Source organism: Anas platyrhynchos, chromosome 4, assembly GCF_047663525.1.
Source record: "Anas platyrhynchos isolate ZD024472 breed Pekin duck chromosome 4, IASCAAS_PekinDuck_T2T, whole genome shotgun sequence".
NCBI classification, from domain to species: Eukaryota; Metazoa; Chordata; class Aves; order Anseriformes; family Anatidae; genus Anas; species Anas platyrhynchos.
Window position 1 is genome coordinate 68510315 of NC_092590.1, and position 25703 is coordinate 68536017.

Below are 25703 nucleotides of genomic sequence, written 5' to 3' on the forward strand. Positions count from 1 at the left end.
AAAAAGCATTTAGTGTTGTCTGTATTTTCTTATTCACAAGAAAAGTAGAGCTAACCTTTATGTTTTTCACCATTGTTTGTCAAAGCGTGTAGGAGGTTGTATGTTCATCTATTAAGTGCTATGCATGTGTAGTAACTGGTATGTTATTGCCTGCTGTTATGTTAAATGAACTTTCATAGACTAATAACACAAGTAAACCATATCTTAAATCTGATACCGGATGTGGAAAAGGGAGGATAATTGCCTATTCATTCATACTGCTGATGGCCTTTAGAAAATAAATGAAAAGAATTTAGGAGATTTTGAATACTATTAAATCAATATTGCATATATTTTGGTTCAGAACTTAGAGCAGCCTCCATGTGAGATCACACACATTTTGAATTTAAATAAATCATTGACACTGGAAATGCAGAAAACATGCAAGCACCAGTTATTTCAAGTTCTGTGGAGTCTGAAGAACATGTAAGAAAGTCACAGACAGCAATAGTTTTCCTATTTTTCTTAGAATTAGATTACAAAGCATGTCATTCTACAAGATACAGAGAATATGGCAAATACTGAAGTGAGGTGATAGGTCACTTGGTGATATATAATAGGAAGGAATGCAGAATGCACACTGCAAGAAATACAAGCTTGGGATAAAATAACTTTCGACAGTTTAATCTGACTGTGATTTGAACCTGAACGTTTTCTGATTCACCTGCTTAACTTTCTTTTGTGTTACAGCTGGGGAAGTATGAGTTAAACTGACTTTTATGTCCTTCTCAATTTGAAGTGTGGACATTATAAAACATACAAGTCTTTTAACCCTGGTTTGCTCATACATTTTATTTCTGCTGTTTTGTGCATTTGCTTAGTTGGCCTTTTTTTTATCTGACTTGTAGGTCTTTGAAGAAGAGCATCATATCTTGTACCTGGACCATGGTGGGGTTATCGTGGCTATCAAAGACACCTCCATCCCACTGAAAATACTCAAGTAATCCTACAATCAATTAGAGTAGAACTATTGTGTATTCAATGCCTCAGACAAAGTTCAGAGTTTAAGATGAACGCTTCAATGTAATCATGTATGAAATGCAAGTGGAGTCAACTTAATTTAACATTAATTAAGTTGACAGAATACAGGTGGATGTTTTCTTAAAGATTACTTCATGGTGCACTTGACATGACATAATGCATTAATTATAACAAGATTTTCTTGCATCAGTGTAGATCTTTTTAGTTTGCTTAAAAAGCTAGCCTGGAATTCTAAAGTACAAGCATGATTAGTACAGCCTGGAACTCTAAAGTACAACCATGTTCAGCATGATTATTGTCTGCTACTTTTTTGCACCAGCAGTGCATGGCACTGATGTTCTGCCTGTTGTGCATATGTGGCTTAGGTATCCAGTCAGAATATTACTTTCATACTGTAATAAAGCTCATTTTTCAATAATAATCCCTACACTAATATGATCATGGCTGTACACTTAGTTTGCTGGAGTGAAAGCCATCATTAACCAAGAACAAAAAAAGGAGGAAAAGTACACAAGACAAGAGAATTGGAGTCATAAGCTCTGGGTGCAGAGACTATTTGAAATACATTTTGTGTATTATTATAAGGTGATTATACGGTGATTATTCAGCACCTTTAAAAAAATTTTTAAAGGATAGTTATATCTGTGAGGGGCCATCATCATGGTGCCTGGAGTTATTGAACATCCCACGTGTTTTAGCAATTGAGCTGTTTTCCCTACTTATGTTTCAATGACCTCTGCTTAACAGGTCTCCAGCCTGGGGATTACTAGAAAGAATGGAGTGTAAATTACTGACTCTTAAACCTACACTTTGTAAGCAAGATTGTTTGTTTGGCAGAATTTGTTTTTTATTTGCCTTAGAATTTCCACTGTTGTTACAAATTTATTATACACCTCCTAATAATGTAAGCCACTAGAACATTAATGAGATATACTACCCATGCAAACTGTCTTCTGGTGATTGTAAATCCATGGCTTTAGGGTTTATGAGATTTTTCTTTTTTTGTGTGTATGAATTCTGATTTATATAATACTTGTAAATGAGAACCATTTCTGCTTTTTAACAGGTTCAGCATAGATGAAGGCCAGACTTGGAGTACACATAATTTTACCAGCACTTCCGTCTTCGTAGATGGATTACTAAGTGAACCTGGAGATGAAACACTGGTCATGACGTAGGTTTCTGTTTTCACCTGTTTTTTCAGGGCTCTCTTTCAATATGCACTTGAGCAGTTTTTAAATTGTGGATGTTTGAAATAGTCCTTGAGTAACTGCTTTTGCTTCCTGCAGTCACACAGGCCTGAACGTATCCAAATAGTCCTACTACGTAGCTTGTCTTTGAAGTTACCTGAGTGCAATATTTCAGATTGTAAAGATGAAGAGTTCTGTTTGTGTGAGATTTCACATAGTTGCAACCAGAAGGTGTGGAATAGTAGGATTACAGATCTAAATCTGAGAAATATAGGTAAAAATAACTATAACTTGCATTTTTTCTGTTTTCTACAGATTCTTAGGCAGACTTTAAAAGCGTTAAATATCAATTCTTTCTTGTGAAAATTGTCTTCACAGCGTAAACAACTATATTGTTGTCTTAGTAACTGCATTACTGTATGCAACCAAACACTATGCTAACAAATACATGCTTTAATTCTGTGCAGTGGCTGAGGCATATGCTGCAAATAGAGTTTAAAACAACCAGATTCTGTAATTCAAGCCCACATTTTTCTGTCTTTTTTTCCAAAGAGCTCAGGACAGCTGGATCGGAGCTGAAGGTTTTGCTCTGTCTCAGGATAAATGCTAATTGTTACAAGTGTATGAAAGTAAAAAAACACCTGCCTATTAGAGAAAGGGACAGGCTGACTGCAGTAGTAAAGGGGAATTGAAGAAAAAAATATTCCTGCACTCAGAGATGTGCAGGATGATATGCCTGCTCCTATCAGTTAGAACAGCTTGTGCAACACTTTATATTGGAGCTCAGTGTTCTCATGACACACTTTTTTCTCCTATGAATTAGAAACAGAACTGCCTTTAATGTGCACCAGTAGCATTTTTCCCCAAGGGAGGAAAAAAAAAAGGTACTTAATGTACTTCCCAATGTACTTAAAAGTGTTGTGCCATGTTCACAATGTTATAGTGCACAGGGGTGACCTTGGCATACTGGTAGTCCATTCTTTCTTTCTCCACTATCCCATTCATTTCTCTTCCATTTTAACTTGTATGATCTGAGAAGAACAGCATTATTCTAGCATCTTACTCTTCTCTCAAGCACAGCTTTTTATGGTATAATATATTCCACACAGAGATACTTACGACTCTGAATGAAGGATTTCTACTGCCTTCATTGGAAGTTCAGGGATCAAAAGCTTATACTAAACTGTCCTTACTGGCAGATAGAAAAGAATGTGATGACTATATGCTGTTTGATATTTTTTGTTGGTGGTGTTGGTTGTGGTTGTAGTATGTTTGTTTGTTTGTTTTGTTTTTTTTTGTTAAAAACAGTGATTTTGTGAAAATATATTTAAATATCTGGATGAATAGCCAAAGACCTCATGTTAAAAAAACACAACACCTTTTTTGAAATCATCCATCTGAAATATAACAAACTGCAGCTAGATTTGATACAAGAACAGATTGACAAATAAGCATCATATGGTTTGTATGTTTCTAAGGTTGAACAAGAGTCTGACTCCATCATCTCAATGTCAGTCTTGCAGGATCTTACTTTGCAACTGGTTGTACTGAACATGGAGGATGTCAGGCACTCACTCTCATAGGTGGGAAGTGAAAACACTTGCAGTCTTCCTACCTGATTCCAAAGATACTGTGAAGAACAAAGCTGCAGTATGTGTTTCCCTTTTGCTGTTATATCAGCTTCCTTGTCTTGCCACTTTTGGTAGGATTTTACCTTCAGGGTGAAATTGTCTGCCTGATGGTGTTCTGCCTGACTTTATATCAGGACCTTTCAGTGTTCTTTCTGGCTTAGGTCATTTCCTCCTAAAACTTCATGCTTGGTCTGAGTTGCTGGGCTTGACTTCATCTACAGTAATTTGCTGCTCTTCAGAAGTGTCATCCTCTGATACATACTGCCTGAAGGGGGGAAAAAATAAACTCTTCCATTTTTTCCATTGTATTAGATAAGTGTTTTTACTTCTGGAGAGAGCATGGCAAGATGAACTTATGTGTGGTAATGGAAATAAATTCATACAACGCCTTTCACCCTGAACAATCCTGAAATCCATTATTAAGGACCTAGTCTGACAGTTTTTACTTGTATTGGATTTTCAGTTTGTCATAGAACTACGGAATGGTTTGGACCAGAAGGGATCTTAAAGATCATCTAACTCCAGCCCCCCTGCCATGGGCAGGGACACTGGACCAGGTTGCCCAAAGCCCCATCCAAGCTGATCTTGAACACCACCAGGGGTGGGACATCCACAACTTCTCTGGGCAACCTGTTCCAGTGCCTTACCACCCTTTTCTCCCTTTGTTGGGGAATTTGTTTGAATAAGGGTTTTGAATAAAGAGTCCAATGTCAAAATCTGCATAAATTAGCAGAGTGAACAAAATTCTGAAATGGGAAGGTAACAACAACTGGAAGAGTATGCAGAAATATTGTGGAACAGAGATTTTTGCATTTAAAACCTCTAGAATAATCTCACAAAAGGGTTAAAGAATATATTATTTATATGGAAAGCAACTGTTACTGTAGGGTCAAATTCTGGTTCCACTGAAATTAGGTTAGGGATTTCCTTCTACATTTCTAATTTGTATTAAAAAACAACAACAACATTATCTGGGAAAGGCGTAAAGGGACCCAGTAACACTGTGTCTAAGATATTTCCTGTTCTCCATCATGGTAACTGGGACACTGAAAGTCCCCTGCAAGACAGGTTATTAGAATTCTCTTCTGTCCTAACTTATCCAAAATGACGTGGTCTGGAAAGCTTACTGAAGCAACAGGGGAATATGAACATGGTTGCCTCAAATCTTCATTTCAGAAAGTTTTGTGTTTTCTCCAAAACAGAGAAAAGCAAATATTGTTGACTTGTCAAAAGTTTTCAGAAAACTGAATTGTCATCTGCCAGTCGACATTAATCAAAATCATTCACCCACATCCCCTGCAGTATTCAAAATATGTACCGTCAAATGCCAAGGAAAATACATTTTATTCCATTGTGCTCTGCAATGGACCTAGTGAAGAGTTTTAGGAGTTTTAAGCAGTAAAGTATTCATACAGTTTAGGAAAATCATTCTGTATAAAATCATTTTCGAAATGAAGAGCTCAAATCCACCATTTACTGCTAAACAAATAAGTAAGGTATGCTCAGGTATTGTCTCAACTATTTGATATATGTTAAATTCATCAAAATAGTACACATTCTAGTAGGCTTTACTTTGCTCTGAATTCTTTAAGAGTGAAATTTACTGAAACTCAATCTTACATTTTACAGCATATTTTTGTGGAAAAAAAAAAGCAACATAATAACGTTGGATTGAGTGATGGCCCAACTTAGTGGAAAAAGGAAGAATTGTATGTTTCTGAAACATTGTTGTTCCTCTTCAAAGGATGTAGTTCGTATAATAAAAGTTTCAAATCTGTTAAAATTATTTCTTAAGCACAATTCAGCTTCTGGAAGCATTACCCAAACCAAGTTATTGAGATTACAATGTAAATCTAGTCAGTACAATAACCATGGTACTTCAGTTTTAGTAGGAGGTTACATAAAAGGCCTTCTTTTCTTTGTCTCAGGTAGAATCAAAATCTTCCTTATGGACAATTGTCTTTTTTTTTTTTTTTTTTTTTTTTGAGGTATTTTTTCCTAAGATCTTGTGTAGAATAACCTTTTACTGTAACCCTTAAAAAGGGTGGCTAAATAGTAGATAAAACCTCAATATGTAAGAAAGTAGCTGATTTCCCAAGGTGAGTTCTAGATTTTATTTGCAGCCATCTGATTTCTTGTCTGAGTGCAATTTGAATAAGTGTTGCTCAGATATGAAATGATTGTTCTGCTCTCTGCACAATGTATGTGCCTCAGTGTCAATAGAAGGCGGAAACAGAGAAAGCCAGCAAGACAATGGTGCCTTTGACTTCAATATAATCTAGAAGTTAGCTAACTCAGACTTATGGATGATGGTTTAGTGGCAAGTCTCAGCTAATTCTGTTATCTCTGTGGGTGCAGGTGTTAGCAGAGCAAGTCAGTGTGTTGTAATGCCAACCTGTGGTCTTGGAGCCAAGACCATGGGACTGCCCCGTCTCTATTTGCTCAAACTCCAGAGTGTAAAGGTTATTGTTTGTTGTTTTTTGTTTGTTTGTTTGTTTTCCCCTTTCCACAAAGTTGTCATATAATATTCAGAAGCAATGGAACATGATGCTTTTGGTGGGATCACTACAGTCCATATTTAGTGCACTTTGAGGGCAGACCTGGAAATACGTTTAAAGGAGAACTGAAAGATTAGGAATCTGTGTCCTGAAAGAATTTTTTTTTACCTTGTCTTTTTTTTTTTTTTTTTAAAGGACAGGAGGAGATAAAAAGGGTGACATGGGACTCTTATATTCAGGTAGAGTCTTTTTGTGATTTTGGGAAGCTATCATTAAATGAGTAACTGTATCTACGGTGCTCTAACTTTGCTTCCAGGGAGACAGTTGTTTCTCGTTCTTAAAAGTGGTGATAATGAGGTAGACAGTAGAAACTTTGGCCAACAATAAAATTATTCAAACATTTTACTTAAATTTAGGTGGGGCCTTGAACTTAATTTTGCTATGTTTTGTTTTTAAAATGAAGGCATTACCTCCTCCTATTTAGGTGACCACACACTATTTACTCTGGCTCAGCCAGGTGAAGTCTGAATGAAGAATTTCCTATCTGTAATAAATAAAAGAGCTCTGCTTTTAAATATGTGAGTAGAAAAAAATATATTAGCTAGAGAATTAATTATAAAATATAGTAAATTACACAGATTGATTTGATCTTTATCTAAGATGACACCAGAGATTTGATTGATGCAAAGCTATGCTTTATAATGCCATATGTTTCTCCTTAAATTAGTCTATTTTCTTCATAGTCCACCCTGTATTTACTTCTGCATAAGGCATCAGGCTAGGCATTAAATCTACATTTTTTTTCCAAACGGGTTACAAGCTAAAAGATTGTTCTTGGACAGGATTTTACTGAATAGATGGAAAAAAATGTTGGAGGTAATTCACAAACATCATGAAGCCACTGAACCTTTGGATAAAATGGAAAGGCGCTCATCCTGCTCCTCCCCAGCACTTCTCAGAACCTACGCACTCATTTCCGTTCCTTTTCCCCAAAAGAGCTGAAACCAAGATGTTCTGGCATAAAAGAATGATTGGCAATTATTATTTTGGGGGGGCAGGGAACGTGAAAAAACATATTTTGGTTCAATTTCAACTGAAATTGTTTCCTCCCCTCATTTTTCACTTTGGCAGCTAAACTGGGGGAAGGGGAGGGGAAGAAGAAAAGAAAAGCTCTTCTTTTTAGTGCATTAAGTATATGCACGTGTTTGTAGTTAAAAGCACTTAAGTCATAAGTGTCTAAGCATATTTGCACATGCTATGTTGCGTACACAAGCACTGTTTATATGCAGTTGTTTTATGTAGGCAGGTGTCTACGTTTGCACATGGAAGCATTCATCACTTTTGTAGTTGCAATTTAGGAAGGCCATTGATAATGTGACCTCTGTTATGTTTTTTTTGGGAATTAGAAAAATATGCTGAATTATGATCTTGATGCATAACAGACTGCAGTTTGAATGTGACATTACTTTCATCCATTTTACTACTATGATCCCACTCTACATTTTTTGTTGATTTTACAATGGTGTAAAGGAAGTGAAGACAACTGTTAGAAGGAAAACATTTCTATACAAATTCATTTGTCACTTTTCAAAAACAACACTGTATACACAGTCATGGCTAACATATTCTTCTAGCCCATATCCCTGTGAAAATCTTTCATTAACAATGTCACCACTTCTGTGAGTTAAGAACACTACACGTTGGCAGTGGTTACACTAGATAAAGTGCATCCTCCCAGTGCCAGAACCTTACTTTACTCCCTCAACTTGATCATTTCTTTAGAGATTCTGGCATGGGGTGGCCATGTGTCTTGCTTTATATTCAAAGGCACTATAGTAATACGAACTACAACAGGCAAAACAACAAAATTATTGTGACCTTTATTTTACAACATTTGTTGTTTCAGTTATGTTGTCACAATCTATTGTAAAGATCTAAATGAAGCTAAGGAGTCTCAGCTCTTTGAGCTCACCATAAGCTGACAAGAAACGTCTACCAAAGTATTGCTTTTGTGTAAGGTACAGCTGAGAAAGTTGTTGCTGTGGTAATGTAAATGGCCTCTGATATCTACTGAACCATAAAGTGGATTAAGCATTCAATCTGCAATTTCAATTGTGTTATAAAAATAATCAAGGAGATGTGACAATTAGAAAAAATACTGTAATGGTACAGTAAATTCTCTGACAACTGTTGTTCCTACTAATATGATTTGCTACTGGAAAGGAAGCCTTAGCATCAGGAACAAAATCTAAATACCACTTTTTTAGCATGGCTCTGTGACTAGTTCCATTTAAATACTTTCCAAGAGATAGACTGGGAGTTATTAAAATAGGTAGCTAGCACCTCTGAAAGTCCCATTTCCTTTCTTGGCTTGGTCACACACTCACTGTTCAATTTTGAGGTTAAGATCCAAAAATAATTTCTGGTACCTGCCTACACGTCAAATGCTTTGACATCTTTGCTTTGGTGCTGCCTGGAAGAATGGTTTAAAATGCATTATCCAAGTTAGAGCCATTGACATGACCTTCTGTATAGGTGATATGGGCACTCCTGATTCAAATCCTAGCTTTTATTCTGTTGATAGTTTTATACGTTTGAAGGATCTCCCAGAAAACAAGAGGTCTTCTTCCACTCCCAGCTGGCATGTGAAGCTAGCAGTGCGTATCAGCAGGGACTGCGCAGACTAATTTTGTTACCTGGCAGCGTGCTATTTCAAACATCACAGCTGATGACAAAGACATACAGAGGAATGCAAAAGCTAATGCAGCACTTGGGAGATTAAAGCAGCGTGTCTAGAATGAAAGAGGCATCTGATTTCAAACAAAAGTATTTATACATCACATAGTTGTCATCACTAGTCTTCAATACAAGTGGAAAACTTGGACAATTTAAGTTGCCATGTTAAACATCTGAATAAATTCCACATGTGCTGTCCTCACGACTTTGGTGCTGTAGTACAGCAGGATTGCTTCCTCCACTCAGAGGTCATAGAATCATAGAATATCCTGAGTTGGAAGGGACCCTTAAGGATCATCAAGTCCAACTCTTGACACCGCACAGGTCTACCCAAAAGTTCAGACCATGTGACTAAGTGCACAGTCCAATCTCTTCTTAAATTCAGTCAGGCTCGGTGCAGTGACCACTTCCCTGGGGAGCCTGTTCCAGTGTGCAACCACCCTCTCTGTGAAGAACTTCCTCCTGATGTCAAGCCTAAATTTCCCCTGCCTCAGCTTAACCCCGTTCCCGCGGGTCCTGTCACTGGTGTTAATGGAGAAAAGGTCTCCTGCCTCTCGACACCCCCTTACGAGGAAGTTGTAGACTGCGATGAGGTCTCCCCTCAGCCTCCTCTTTGATTGTTCTCAGATATTCAGCAGTAAAGCAAAAGTGTTGCAGGTTAAGGTACGCTGCTCCAAGTATTTGGTGTGTCTATCTGACATCAGGCTGCTCAGAGCCATTTCCTTTGTCCAGACTAATAGAACAGGGCTAACAGCTCAAAGATAAACCAATGTAATGTGAAAAAAAGTTGCTTAAGGCATATATTAATTTATATGGCATTTGATCCATGGTATGGGACACGATAGACAAAATCCATCTGCTCTGGCAAAGAATGTGTTTTGATGCTGTGAAAACCTATGAACAAAATCTTGAAGAACACAGGAGAAAAGTAAAAGAGGAAGACAAGGATGGTGAATATAAAGAGCTACTGTGACATTTGAGATAAACAGCGTTGTGTGAAAATCTTGTTCATTTCTCCATGAAAGCTGAATTTTTGGGAGACTTCATCACCAGCACCATCACAGCTTCAGTCAGGTGATTTTCTAATGACACAGACAGCGGGCAATGCAGCTATTACTGCTCATGTAAACTAAGAACATCAATTGAATAGATGCCCTTTTCTATTGAATAGAAATATGAATTTACTGGAAGAGATTATCATTGCATATAATTTCTATTAAATTAGATCTCCCTGATTATGAGCTTTATCAAGAACAGCAAAAAAAAAAAAAAAGGGGGGGGGGGAAGGAAAGAAAAAGCAATCCTCCAGCAAATAGTTTAAATGAGTTAGCTTAAAAACTGCATTAAACTGTCTTAGCTATCAAATGATGCAATCAAATTTAAAAATGATGTGCTCATAAATGAACCAGGAACAAATGTAAAAAGTTGTTATGGTAACTGAAATACTGAAGTTAAAATTATGGATCCCAAATCCTTGCAAATAAAAGGAAATGAATTTCTAAGGTAATTGAAATTTCTTTCAAAAATTATGTATCACAGCATCATCTTTCATAGTTTAAGCAGAATTGATTTGATGACTTTCTAATGAAATATAATTATTCAAGAAGAATGTTTTAGTAGCTTATGAATTATTATATTCTTGATATTTGTCTTTTAATCATTGGTTACCCTTGCTGCACTGTATGATTTTTTTCCATTCATGTGATTTTATTGGACATATATGTTTTGCACCTGAGCCATTAGATTATGGTTGCTGTTATGTATCACTTTATTGTTGTTATATGCTGTTATATATCACTTACATTTTTCTCCAATCCATTGCATCCTACTTTAAAAATGCTCCCTCCCTCCCCCCTCCCATTTTTTTTACTTTGGAAAGACACTTTTTTTAAAAATAAATAAATAAATAAATCCTAGTGATGGTAATACATTTGAGTGGGCGCTTGTGACATGTCTGCAAAACACTCAATAAGGCAACAATTTTTATGTCAGCAACAGCATTAATAATCATAAGACCATGTTTTCAAACAGTTTGCAAAGCTGGGTGCGTGCAAATTGCTGGATTCCTTTGGAAACGTGTCCCAGTAATTTCAAAGCTGTATGCATGCAGTTTTCAAGGAGTTTGTGGTTATGATGAGACAATTCCTTGAATCTCAGGAATTTTACTTCACTGAGAGAATGGTTGAATCAGGTACTGTCTCTATCAGAATGTGGTTTTTGGTGTATAGTATCAGAAGAAACATAATGAATTATTTTTTTTTTCTGTAAGAGGCTGAGCTACAAGACAAAGGTTATTTCTGTATTTTCATAAAAGTCTTTAGAAGAGAGACTTATGATTTGCTTAGTGAAACAGTATAGACATATAGATTGCACATAGCATCTATATTGTTCTTGTGGAATTTTCATGATTTCTGTAGTAATTTCCATGATTTTTAATTATTATTATTTTTTTTTTAATTAAAAGATGTTGGACTGGGCAATATCTCCAAATGTTATCTATCTCTATTGCCCATGTTTCACTAATATCTCACTTCTATGGGAGACAATAGAACCTCAATAGCCTGTGAATAATTCTGTAGCTGTACCTTTTAAGTTATTAATTCTTGTTCTTCCTCCTTTTTGCCCTTCCTCCTTTATGCCCCTCCTCCAAGTTTTTTTGAAGACAGCTCTTCAACCTATAGAAAGAATCTGAAGATTTGTTGTTGTTTTTCTTTTTTTTTTTTTAAGAGTAAAAAAAGAATTCTTTCCATATATCTTTATTGGTTATGTTTTCTAAGCAGCTTGTGAGTCATCCTTGCCCTTCTTCAAATCCATTTTTAGTTGATGTGTAAGTATGCATATAACATCCAAAATCAGACACCATGTTCTTTCACAGGCTTCATCAGTGCCAAGTTTATCAAAATATTTACCTCCAGTTCTTCTATTTTCCGGTTCTAAATACAACCTAGAATTAGTTTTTCTTCTTCTGCAGCAAAATTGTGTTCTTGATATAATTTAAGAGTCTTTGCTTTGTTTTTTGGAAGTTATTCTCCATATCAGTTTTGTATCTTTGATTTCTCTATTTCTAGGAGTATTTTTTACACTTGGTTTTGGAATATTTTATCATGCTGATTTTTGTGTTATCTACAGAAAAGTTTCTGCGTGTTTGTTCTTTGACCATGAAGGTGCTAATGAAAATATTAAATGTAGATCTATCATATCTTTGTAATACATGTCTCAAAATGTCTTCCTCTTTGAATAACTACTTTCTGAAAATGTTTTTTTTCCTAATTAGATATGCAATCCCATTCTTCATTATGATTTTAACTGCACTGATATTTCCTGTTTTGTTTTGTTTTTTTTTTTTTTAATTTCAGACAGTGTCACCTAGAACTGTGTAACTCTTTTAACAAAGGTCAAAATATGCCACATTTACTACTTTCCTTTATCTACTAAGCCAGTTACCCTGTAAAAGAAGGAAATTACATTAGTTTGACATGATTTGTTTTTGACAAATCCATGGTTGCTGTTATCATTTTAATTATCTCCAAGGCGCTTATAAGTGGATAGCTTAATAATTTGTTTGGTATCTTTGTGGGTATCAAAATGAATTCTGTAACTCCCTGGGCTCTAGTTTTTTTCACATCAATTTTGTTTTGTTTTTGTTTATTGAGGGGAGTTTGGGGGAATCTGTGTTTTTGTTTTAAATATATAGGTGAAATATTCTCCTTTTTATAGTCATCTGGAATCAACCTCATCCACTGTAAGGTCTCAAACATACTTATTAATTGTCCAGAGATTGTGTTTCATGCTTTCAGGAGACTTTTGACTATATTCTGCTTTGAACTCAACCAGCCATCTCCTTCCTTCTCCCTTGACTCATCTACCTCAGATAGCTAACATGAATGAAGAAAATTTAATTTTCTTCAGTAGAAAATGTTTTCCTTAAGTCAGGAGTGAGGCTTTGAGAGGAATTGGATCCTTGCACTTCAATGTATTTGTTGATAAATGAGTTAATAAAAGAAATGTAACTGTTTTGTAAAGTTTATGGAGCCTGGAGAAGCATTCACTAAGGTAGGTAGCTGCAGAAAAACATGGTAAAGTCTGCCTTACTTTAGTACCTTGTGTGGAGAAAAAGAAATTAAAAAAAAAAAAAGAAAAAGAAACAGGTATTTAGCATGCAAAAGACACTTAATTTCTGTCAGCAAAGCCAGTCATATTGAACTAGGCATTGTGGAAAAAGCATGAGACCACCTAAGCAGTCAGTTTATTGCATATGTAAGTACAAGTGAATAAGAGCATATGGTGACAGCAGCTCTCAGGATCCAGCTGAACCAGAAAAAGGAACCAAACCTGTAGGTCTCGATGCAAGACAGTTGTCCTGCTGAGAGAAGAGGGACCACACACCTATATTCACATACAGTCAGTGGACTGAGCCACAGTTTTTTTGGTTTTGTGTATTGTTTCTACTTCTGAACCCCAGGGCGAAACGTAGAGAGAGTAGATGATGCAAGTCCTTTAATTTCAGAACCTTACTATGAAAAGAGCAAAACATGCGAACTAAATGCCGATGTTTCTGTTTAAATAGGCACACTTCTGTTGGTGAAGTTTCCTGTGAGCGTGGACTGTTCAATCATGGGCAGTGTGGGCAGTAATCTATCAATTATACCTACACCTCTGTGCTATGTCTGAAAAGCAAAGACACTGGGGGAAGGAAAAAAAAAATGGAAGAGGTCACTGTACATCTTTAGTCTCTGCAACTTTTTTTCAACCTCTGTGGTGGACTTCAGACCTCTACATCCATCTATCATGGAAGAGGCTTAGGTGCAAAGATGTTGCCTCTGTTGCCAAGAATTCACCATTTCCTCGCTTCTGCTCCACCCTAGCTCCTCTTTGAACCTGGTATTCAGGACAAGAGAAATGAGTGTAAACAGCAGAATGCTTTTAGCAAAACTATACCATTCCTGCTCTGTCTGGACTTGGACAAAACAAAAGGAATGAATTAGTTTGGAGAATGCTACTAAAGCTTGGAATATGAACTCTGTGCAGTATGAGCTGCACAGGAATTGTTGGCTTCAGAATCAACCTTAAATTCCTTGGCAAGTAAGACACATAAGCCTAATACAAACCACAAATACATTTGACTTTTGCCCAGATAGAGTCTTTATCCTTTCTAATTTGTTGCTGAATGTCATACTTGCCCATTTTGTTTTGGAAATAAATATTCTGGCTTTGAAAATGTTGGCTGCTTTGGCAGTGAAACCATGTTTTTAAAGCTGTGAGATTTCCAGTTTTTTTTCAAAGAGAAATCTGCAGTTTATGACTGTTTTTTGTTTGAGATTGGACTATCTGAAATGAAGAGGAGAGTCAGAATTCTCCAGCACAATGTGTATATTCAGTCTATTCCTTAGAAAGGAATACAATTTCATGATACTGCTGTGAGTTTGAACCATAGTAATATTGCCATCTGAAATCTGTAGAAATTAAAAAGAAATAAAAAGTTAAGAAGTTGCACCATCATCATAAGGAATTAGTGACAGAGTTGGAACCTGAATCCAGCATTCCTAAGTTCTGATCCCTGATCAGAAAGGTCAAAATTCCAGGTCAAAATCAGAGGGTGTTTCATGTAACGAGATAATAGACAAAAATATTGGGTTCCGAATTAGAAAAGGTGGTGTATTTCCATTTAAACTCCTGGACAGTTCTCTGATCCAGGAGCTATATTTTTTCTTAGTAGACTTCCATATACAATTGACTAGTATTTTCTAACTAGGCATATTGTATGTGAAGATGAGTAAAAGTAGAAGAAAAAACATAAGGGAGTTTTTAGTAGGGAACCATGACCATGGAAAGCAAAAGATAAAACTGGAACCTCAGATGCAAGGTTTTTCTTAACTTCAAGATTTTACGTTTGATCTTTTTGTTCAGAGTCTTTGGACACATTAGTTACCGTTCAGATTGGGAACTTGTGAAGGTGGACTTCAGGCCATCCTTCCCCAGGGAGTGTACTGATGATGACTATGAATCCTGGGATCTCACAAATCTACAGGTATGCACTGTTAAATGCCATAACTTTTATGTATCTGAAAGATTCATGTACGGCTGTGTGCTAGGAAAATATTTTCTAATAGAATTTGGATGACACTTCACAAGCTTTAATCTCCTTAGGCTGGTATTTTGTTGATGTTAAAATTGTTTAAAAAGGGGGAGGATTTTGTGTTCCCCTTAGTTGTGTGAACTGTATTCTGGGAAAAGTGGAAATATATGTGGTGGTCTGCCATAATAATAGGTGGTCCTAATGGATTACAAACCATTACCATAAACTAAAATCTGTATTATTGATTGAAGCAATTTCAACATGTAGTCATATGTTCTGCCAACTTCTTGACCACATGCTGTATTCATATATAAATTGCCACATGTAAAGTCCATTCCAGACATAATTTAGGATCTCAGTAGACTGATCCTGTAATAGAGTCCAGTTATTTGGGGCAATACCATTTCTGCAGAAATGCATTAAGTTTGTGCTTATCCTGGTGCTCTGGCCAATTCCATTTTGGGGAAGCTACATTCTCTATGTAATGTATTGATTAAACAGACTAATGTGAGGAGTTTTGTATTAAATAGGAATTAGTTATATTTATTCCTACTCATTCTAATTATTGTGTTTGTTTCTTCCTAAATATTTGTTCTCTTGCTCTCTGCATGTTTCTTTTTCTTTTTTCTTGTTTCTTTTTTGTATACTGCTTTGTGTTAGTACAGTTCTCCAACTTTCACTTGTTTCTCATGCATATTTTTATTGTTCTTCTTTGAAAATGCTGTGTATTTTGAAAAGATGTAATACACGACTGAGCCTAAACAATAACATTTTCTTGGGATATTGACATTTAAATGTCTTTCAGAAAATAAAAGCTACTAAAATGACTCTGATAGAGCACTTACAGCAGCCCTATTACAAGTAGAGTGTTAGATTTAGATGGTCTTAATTCTACCTGTGAACATGTGCCTGGTGCTTCCTGTTGACTGCCTACACAAGATATGGTCATTTAGATAAAACTTCAGCCATCCGAATCAAGACTGATTTTTTTAAATGCACTTTTATATGCTTGTGCCTGGATTATGCACACATGAAACATGGGTTAAACTGCACTTGAATTTTCATGCATATCTTTGGATTTGTGCCCGGAAATATGGTGTATGTTACAACCCTGTAATGTCCCAGTAATGGATGTGAAAGCTTTGTATACTTACACATTTGAATTGAATTGAATTGTGTTGTTGGTTTTTTTTGTTTTGTTTTGTTTTTGTTTTTTACTTCTTAGAGTCTGTTATCCTACAGTCTCAAGTTCCAAATACATTGATCACATTTTTATAGTCTCCTCATAGATAGTTTGCTGTAGATTGCTCTAGAAATTGATGACTTGATACCAGTGTCCAGTCTTGGCAATAAGACCAGCCTTTCTCATGACAACTTAAGATCACACCTGCATGGTGTAGGTTATTCTGTGCAGTAAGTCTGGTGCTTTGATGTCCAGGGCGATCGATGCATCATGGGTCAGCAGAGGAGCTTTCGGAAGAGGAAAATTTCATCATGGTGCATTAAAGGGAGAAGTTTCACGTCAGCTCTCACATCCAAAGTCTGTGAATGCACGAGCTCTGATTTCTTATGGTGAGTCTGCCTGTGGACCTTCAGATTTACCACTAGAGAAATACATAGAGTTTGAGGGGTTTATTTTCCTCCTTTTGCACCTCCCCCTGCATAGCTGTGTGAAAACAACCAAGAAACAATGCAAAACATAGAATAACAGGGTGCTTTTGCATCTGCTTTTGTTTAAAAACGTTGCCATGCTTTAAGTATTTGTCTCATGAATCCTGATGTTTCTGTCTGTTGATCAAGACTTCAAAATGACGATTGGATTGATTTGTAGGGCAAGCAAACCTGTTCCACTTGCAAATTAAGCAAACAACAGAAGAAATGTGTTGGTCCGCGTGGCAAGGAATACCTTTTAAAAATCTAAGCTACCAAGAGAGTTAATTTTTCAGAACTGACAAAGTAATTGCAACCAGTTTTGCCCCCATGGGTACACAACTCCTGTTATACAACTACAATTAAAACAGAACTACCTTCATAAAGTTATGTGTCCAACTATCAGGAGATAATATTAAACAAATCTCCCTTGCTGTGAAAGTAATCTCATCTATCTCAAATTAGATTAGTGAATAAAGTGGGAATAGTAATGTGTTTGGTGTTGATGTTTTTCAGTGATTATGGATTTGAGCGCTCTGCACCTCTAAAGTCACAGTCTAGCAAGTGTTTTGCTGACTTTTGGTTTAACCCAGAAGCACCTCCCGAAGACTGTGTGCTGGGGCAGGCATACACCAGCAGCACTGGGTAAGTTGATTTTGTATTTGACTGGCTTGCAAGAGTGCAGGCTTCCACAGTGGAGGAGTGGTGTTATGGAAAAGTAAATAGCACAAACTGAAAATAAAATAAAATAAAATAAAATAAATAAATGCAAGTGGTAAACTGCACTGGCTGACTTATAGCTTGTGCAGAAGCTTCCTACAGACTAATGAAAGATAAATGTTACTTTATACATTCGCAGCAGCTCAAAAACTAATTTGAGAAGAGGGGGAGCTTTCTTGTTCCTTTTCTTTTTTTTTTTCCTAGTAACTGCAGGGACAGCTAATAAGCATTGCTATACTTCTGATACAAATGCCCATTTAAACCTTTTTCTTTTAGCCCCCAGACCAATTTTCAGGCTGAATCCAATTAATTTACTCCAAGGAATAAGTAACATCTCACAGAACTTTCCACTGTCTCTCACGTCCATAGGGATAAGGAGCTCTACAGAGAACGGATTATTTTCATGACCATATGGGACACTCAGAATCAAAGAAAAGCTTTAGTAACTGTAAACAATATCACACAGAATGTACACTACAATGTATTCTGACGTCTGTGCTGAGAATAACTTGCAGCTGGCATCTATTCTGGCTTATCATAACATCATCTCTGTCGGTTGTGGAGATGAGAACCAAATGATGAAATGTCAAATCTGGCAATAGAATCATGGTCTCTGTGTATATTTGCCTTACTGAGGAAAATGATGCCTTTTGGGTTGTGGCTGACAGCTGCGATATGCAGAGTTTGAATTCAGAAGAGTGAAATCTGACTCCAGTTTTAAAGGATGTTTAAAAAATAAGGTACCTGAGTGAAACTGATCTGTAAATACTTACTGTACACTTCCAAGTTTTTCTTTATTAACTCCTAAAAGGCATTAGCTTTTTACCCTTTTATATTGTTTTGTGAAATAAATGCTGCAAGTGTTCAAAGAAATGCGTAGATTTGAGAGGAGTAGATAAGCATAGATAAGAAACTACTTTGACATGTTTCTTGGTTTAATTTCTTCCCGATCTTTGGGATTTTAACCAACCACATGTAATGCACAAGTTAGGGATAGGATAGAGGCCTGAGTCTGACAATAAATTTGAACAGAAAAACACTGGAGCCAAGATCTCTTGAGCACTGAAGACTGATGAGAGCTAGGAAGGGGCATGGCAGAGAGGACAGGAGAATACTCTGTTGACAGCAAATCAACAGAGGCATGGCCAATAGATCGAGGGAGAGAATTGTCCCCTTCTACTGTGCCCTTGTGAGGTCCCACTTGGAGTGCTGCATCCAGATATGGGGCCCCCAGCACACGAAAAGGTGTGGACCTGTTAAAGCATAGAGTAGGTCCAGAGAAGGGCCCTGAAGCTGAAGTGCCTCGCCTATGAAGAAAGGCTGAGAGATCTGGGGATGTTCAGCCTGGAGAAAAGAAGGCTTCAGGGAGACCTCATTGCACCCTTTTAGTATTTAAAGGAGGTTTATAGGAGAGATGGAGAACAACTTTTTACATGGATACATAGTGATAGGATAAAGGGGAAAGATTTTAAACTAAAAGAGGGGAGATTTAGATTATAGATTAGGAGGAAATTCTTCACTCAGAAGGTGGTGAGGCACTGGAACAGGTTGCCCTGTTGCTTCAGAGAAGCTGTGGATGCCACATCCCTGGAGGTGTTCAAGGCCAGGCTGGATGGGTGGGTCCCTGGGCAACCTCATCTAGTGGGTGGCATCCCTGCCCATGGCAGGGGCTTAGAACTAGATGGTCTTTAAGGTCCCTTCCAATCTGAGCCATTCTGTGATTCTATGATCTTGGAGGGCTGATCACGTATGTTTCTAAATCTGAAAGGATAGACTCTTCCATTGCATACAAATTAAATCTTGATCATGCTTCACTCTGTTTTTTCAACAGCTTTCACTCAGTAGAGCCATGTCCCCGAGAATTTTTTTTGCATCACAAGTTTTTTTATCATCTGCAATCTTGTCTGTTTATGAACCCAAGCAATATTCATTAGCTACTGCCACATTTGGTGCTTCTGATGGTGTTCTGCTCACCTCCAATTCACTGTGCTCGCTGCTTACTGTTTTTGCAGGTACAGGAAAGTTGTTTCTAATGTGTGTGAAGGTGGCATAGACCTACAGCAGAACTTAGCACAGCATATGTGTCCACTGATTGCTCCCAAGGGACTTCAGATCAGCATCAGAGGAGAAAGCCTGGCTGTTAAGCCTGGGGAAGACATCACCTTCATTGTCAGACAAGAGCAGGTAGTAATGAACATTGGCTTTATGAAAGTTTCCTTGCTATTTTTAGGGTTTATTTCTCTCCTACCTGCTTTACTGCTGAATGAGATTAATTTGTGCTTGAGACAAAGATGAATGACTTTCTAAATATTGAAACTTCTGTTTCCAAGTGAATCAGGCAATCCTGTAAACTCAGTGAACCACAAAGTTTTGCCCAGAGAAGGGGATTTGTCTCCTCAGCAGCATGTTCAGACATTATTCCTTAAAGGCATCAGCTTCTTGGAAAATCAAAGGAACTAAATTACCAAAATCTTCTTGAACTGAAAATTTCATCTGCTATATCAGAGAAGAACAGAAATGCAGAGAACCTGTAATATTTTGGCTTAAGTGATTTTGAGAATCTGCCTTTCAGTAAGGAATCAGGCAAAGCTGTACAGAAATCAGCAAATAGCACAACATAAATATATTTATTATGTATTAGTTATGTTGACCCCTCCCTCCCTCCCCCCCGCCCCCCCCCCCCCCCCCCCGCTTTTTTTTTCTTTTTATTAACGGAGAAAATGCCCTGAGGCCCTGACTAAAGGCAAGGAGTAACTTTCAGATGTGGTGTTTGCCCTGGGTATGTTTTTTAATACTTGTGGGTTTTGTTTTTGTTTTTGTTTTTTTTTGGTATTAGATTCTAACTGTTATGCTCAGGTTACAGGAGTATTTCCTGCCTAACCCCAACTATTTGGAAAATTTCACATATTTTGGCAAATCTTTGTGATATAAGTCAAGCACTTTTGATTTTTTTCTCTGAGAGAATCAGGAGAGTTATGTGCAGGATACAGTGCTGCCTAACCCATCACAGGTTGTGGTTCCAAAAGCTTGCAGAGCAGTAACAGTTGCATGGCAAGTTGTGCTTCCTTCTCTTTTCTCTAGTTTGCTTTGAAGTGTTTACTGGAAGACTAAAGCATTTGGTTGTAATTTGGAATCTAATGATTTTGATTGACAATTTCACCTTTTTTTTTTTTTTTTTTTTTTTTTCCTAATGAAACGTTCTGAAGCTGTCATGAATCTCTGCTGGCAATAGGTAAAACTTAACACAACTGTTCAAAAGTCTTCCAAAGTAAGAGATCTTGAAGGGAATCCCGTGCTGTGTCTCCTCAAGCCTTTGCTCAGTACACAGAACTGGAATGGAGATTTAGAAGAAATGTAACGGTTTGCTGCCCCCTATGGTTAACAATATTTATACTCAAAAGTCCTGAGCATTGCTTAGGATTTAATACGTACAATAAAGTCTAATGAGAATTCTTAACAATTAGTGAGTTTAAAAAGAAACTACAGTAAGATAAACCAAAACATACCGCTTTCTTGCCCTGCTGAACAACATTAATTTGCTGTTTTATGTGAAGGCATGCTACTAGATGTGGGAATGCCAGGCACCAGGGAGTAAAGAAAGCAGGACATGTATGTTTGGGCAGTTTGCAAGTGACCTTAGAAATAATAATTTACTTTTATATTACATTTTATTTTATATTATATTATATATAAAATTTTTATATTATCAATTATTTCTTCCAAATTCTGTTGGCTATTTGTATGAATAATTAATGCATCAATCAAAACCCATCAATTTTGTGTGGAAATGAAATTCCTAATTCTGGTATTAGGGGAACTAGGCTGAATTTTCTCTATGTGATTATATTTTTTTGCCTGTCCACTGCTCTGTCTTTCCTGGTCAGGGAAGCAGAAATGTCCTGGTATTTTGGAGACAGCACTCCCACCTTTATACTAGGGAAGATATTAGAATAACATATCGAGAAACACTTATATCCACTGGCTTTTAACATTGGTTTCTGTTTCACCTGGAGAAAATATGCATGTATACTTGTTAGCATAAGAAAGAGCTAACAAGAACTCTGCAAATTAATGTCATCTAAATGGATTCCACTTACTGGCACATTGCTGGCAAGAAGACATCTCTTCTTGCTTTAAACTTTAATAATACATTATCTCCTCTGCTAAATTCTACCCATCTGTTGTCAAAATAAAGATGCTATTCGGAAAAAAAAAATAATTCACAGTGAAGAAGCTTTCAAGGTCCTTTGTATGTGTTGAAATATGGTGTTAGGTGTTTGATAACCCTACAGGTTCCTTATTATGAGTGTTCTTTTACATGATAAGCAATGCTCTTTCATCTGATAAAACATGGAAGAACCAAACTGCAAAATAATAAAAGGAGAAAGAATAGTCTGATTTCCTTCCCTTTGTAATGCAAGCATTTGAAAGTTTTAGACTTTGTTGCCTCCTTTGATTTTGCATTACTGTTGCTATTTGGTATTAGATTTTGATGTAAAACTGTTTCAGAAAATGGCTTATGGGGAAGTGAAGTGTTTTTTGAATACTTCAGAAGATGTTGATCCTTCTCTGGTCTAATTGCCGTTCAGGTCACATTACTAGTGTATGTATTCCTTTCCTGGAGGCATTGATGATTTTTAAACCAACACTGTGTTTTTACAATATGAAGGATTTTCTATGAAGCCTGGTCCCACAACCTGTTTTAACTGCATGACTGTGATGGCAGTGTGCTGTGTGCAGGAAGGAGCATGTTGCTGAAGATAGAGGAGAAAAGGCAACTCATTAAGACAGTGTTGCTGCTCACAGCTAACATGAATTTTCCTTTGATTCCATCCATATGGTCAGTCCACGTAGCACAGGCCTGACTTCTATCATGAGCAGCCACACCATGACAACATGAGTGATGGGCATATATTTGTCCTTTGACAACAGTATCAGTCATTGCAGTATTTTAGGCCTAAGTTTTGGAAGACAGTGTCATTTAAAGGAACACTTAACGGAAGTGCAATGAATTGTAAATTATGTGAGATGCTTAACATGACAGAAGTATTTGGCTGGTCTTTTAAAGTCTTTACCAAACTCAGCTCAATGCTCTGCTTCATTAAACATGCATCTAATTTTTCAGTAGAGCATGCTAGTTCTAGACAAGCCGGGAGCTCTGTGTAATGCAGTACAACTCTGAAGAAGGTATCAGCTTGAATTCTGGAGGCCATAAAGTTGACACTTGGAGAGTATGGTTAGAAGGTGCTGTGAAGATGGTCTAGCCCACTTAATTTTGCTTTATAACTGCATATGCTAGAAGTTCACGGTCAATCAGTTACTATGAGCCACTGGATAAGCTGTAATTTGCAAACAAGAAGAGCATAACACAAGAATTTAGGGTTGTCTTGCACCATTATATTAATTAATGTCCAGATACACTAAGATAGGATTGATGGTTTCTGTGTCATACAACTGGGCTGAGTGGTCTAGAGTGTTTTGTTTTAAGGTAGTGCCTTACTGCAGAAAGTTAGCATACAGCATTTATTGCTCCTAAAATATTTGCAATGAGTTCAGTGGTTTTACTGTAGCTGCTGCAATTGAGTCAAAACATCTGGCTGAGGCTAGAAATACTGTGATTCAGGAAATGGTTAAAATAACGCATCTTGTCTATTTAGGTTCTGACCATTTTAAATATTTTTATATATTCTCCTTTTAGGGTGACATATTGAATACCAAGTACCAGGTAGATCTTGGTGATGGCTTTAAGGCAATATATGTGAACCTTACAATGACCGGAGAACCCATTCGTCACCGCTACGAGAATCCTGGGATTTATCGTGTCTTGGTGAAGGCTGAAAATGTTGCTGGGCACGATGAGGCTGTGGTGTTCATCCAAGTGAACCGTAAGTTACATTTTTATTTTTATTTTTACTCTTCTGCATACAAACCTTGTGACAACTATGAAGTAGTTAAGAATTACTAGTCATAATTAGGAAAAAATACATATTTTTCAATAACCTCATGCAATCTTCCATTGCTGTATGTTATTACTGTAGAGGCTTGTAAACATAATGTATAACAAGGTCAGAGTTAGTTTTATTTAGATTTAGAAGAAGGATGATGTATTAATATTTTAAATAGCGAGCATTCCTCAGTTCAAATCTCAGGTTTGAACCCTCTTCCTAACTCAAGACCCTATTGTCAGTCTTAGCAGCTAAAATTTAGCACTTCAAGCTATGTCTTTTTAGGAGATTTTAGGTGCTGTATGAATCAAGTGAACAGACATATTGAGAAAAGTATGATCTCTTGTACAATTTTAACAAAGTACAAGTTGATGGAAGGATCAAAATCTTAACATTTCTAAAAGTCAGGTTGCTTATTAAAGTCCTTGAATCTAGTTTTAGATCATTAATTTTCACAAAGTTTTAAAGTGTTACTTGAATTTAATTTCATATTGGCAGGCAGTATTACTTGACTTAAATCTGTCTCCCTCTCTTCTTAATTAAGATCTAAAAAAAAGCATTTAATAGATTCAGAAGAAAAGACTAGCATGGCACAGGGAGTATCATGCACCAGCACAGGCTTAATGTACCTCAGTCACCTCATAATTGAAATGAAGAAGAAAACTCATAACTGGAACTGAATTTTCCTCTTACTTCAAGATTCAAGAAAGCCATTGCTTTGTCTGTTTTCAGATGTGTCAAAACTTCAGAAACAAGTAACATCAAAGGAAAGGATATATTCATTTTGTATTCTCCAGGTGTCTGTTTCCACTGCTGGGAACAGTGTCTTCCATCCTAATCCCAAAGCAACAGAAAGCAATGGAACCATATACAAGGCTGTGCACAAATCCTTGTGTTTTATGTCAGTCTTTCTGGTGGGATGCTGCTATATCTGCATTTTGCTCTTCAGAATCTGAGTCCAGCATTTCCAGTTGTGCTTTGATTAACAGATGGAGCCCAATCCATTAATGCTAATGTCGAATCTCCTATTAAGATCAAATGGAAATGGTCAAAATCTAATTCTCCATCTCTGTTTCATTATCTGTTTATTCATTGTTTTGTTTTGTTTTGTTTTGTTTTTTAAACATTTGACAACTCCAGAGAGCTCAGATAAATTTCTTAGTTTTACCTTTATTTTTTAGGAGTTTATGCATGTTGAGAAGTAGATTAAATACAGAAGTCTGTAACTAGAAGCACAGTTGGTAGATCTTTAAAAGCAATGAACACCAAAAACTATGTGTAACATCTTCTCTCCCTGGAGAATATCTTCTAATTGTTCAGAAGATGACAAATGGTAACAAGCCCTGATGGAAAGCTGAACAATTGCTTTCTCAAAATGTGGTTTTGATTTGACCTACATCTGGATAAACAGTAAAAATAAAAGATGTCAATTGTGTTTTATGCAGTGGTTTTACAAATTGCAGTAGCCTGAGGTATTTTCTCAAGAATAAAATGGCAGGGTCTTTAAGAAGAATTTGGTACTGAAGTACAGAGTCAGTGGAGTACTAAAAGCAGACTTGGTTATTTCTGAACTCATCTTGAGCTTCTCTGTGGATGTTGCAAATGATCCAGAAGATACATGGACGCATGTTACCCAGCATGCTTGAGTAAACACTTCACATGGGATTTACAGTGTTTATTTTTTAAAGTAAATTATGAGATTTGAGGAAACTAGTTGGAAAAAAATAATATGATATTTCTAAATTTTAGAGAAACAATAACAGCTGCTCAGGGCCAGTTTTTGTTGTGGAATGTCAAGAAAGCAGAAATGTCCAGAGTCCTTCTTTCACTCTATTTCCGTCTGATGTATTCACAGAGAAATTTTATGAGGGGCAAATGAAATATTTTTAAATCCCATGAAGTTCTGTTGGTATGAAATGCCATGGGGCATAATAATATAGGGTAAATATATAAAATTTGGCTTGTGATTTGTGTTTTCTGATCCTGATGACAAAATCTACAACTTGTTAATAAATTGTAAGATAAATTAGAACAAGTCTGATGTTATACATGTCAATAGATAACGCAGAATAAAAAGAACTCAGGAGGAAGTAGACATACATTTTCTTCTTCATGACATGAAACCAGTCACTATAGTGTGTGATTATGAAAGCTTGGTGACATATATATTTTGCGGGGGAGGGGGTGGGTGGGAGTGGTAGTGGTAGAAAATGATATGGAAATGATATGACAGAAAG

At 36.6% G+C, this 25703-nt stretch overlaps 1 protein-coding gene across 14 annotated transcripts in view; it reads left to right on the forward strand.

The window, feature by feature from the left end:
- Positions 1-25703, forward strand: part of SORCS2 (sortilin related VPS10 domain containing receptor 2) — a 594922-nt gene that overhangs the window by 533025 nt on the left and 36194 nt on the right. For all 14 annotated transcript variants that reach the window (XM_072037800.1, XM_027457435.3, XM_027457437.3 and 11 more), the window contains exons 13-19: positions 888-979; positions 2087-2194; positions 14983-15103; positions 16590-16723; positions 17318-17446; positions 19534-19705; positions 23220-23406. In XM_072037800.1, coding sequence (XP_071893901.1) covers positions 888-979; positions 2087-2194; positions 14983-15103; positions 16590-16723; positions 17318-17446; positions 19534-19705; positions 23220-23406 — 943 coding nt within the window. The remainder of the gene's footprint in view (positions 1-887; positions 980-2086; positions 2195-14982; positions 15104-16589; positions 16724-17317; positions 17447-19533; positions 19706-23219; positions 23407-25703) is intronic.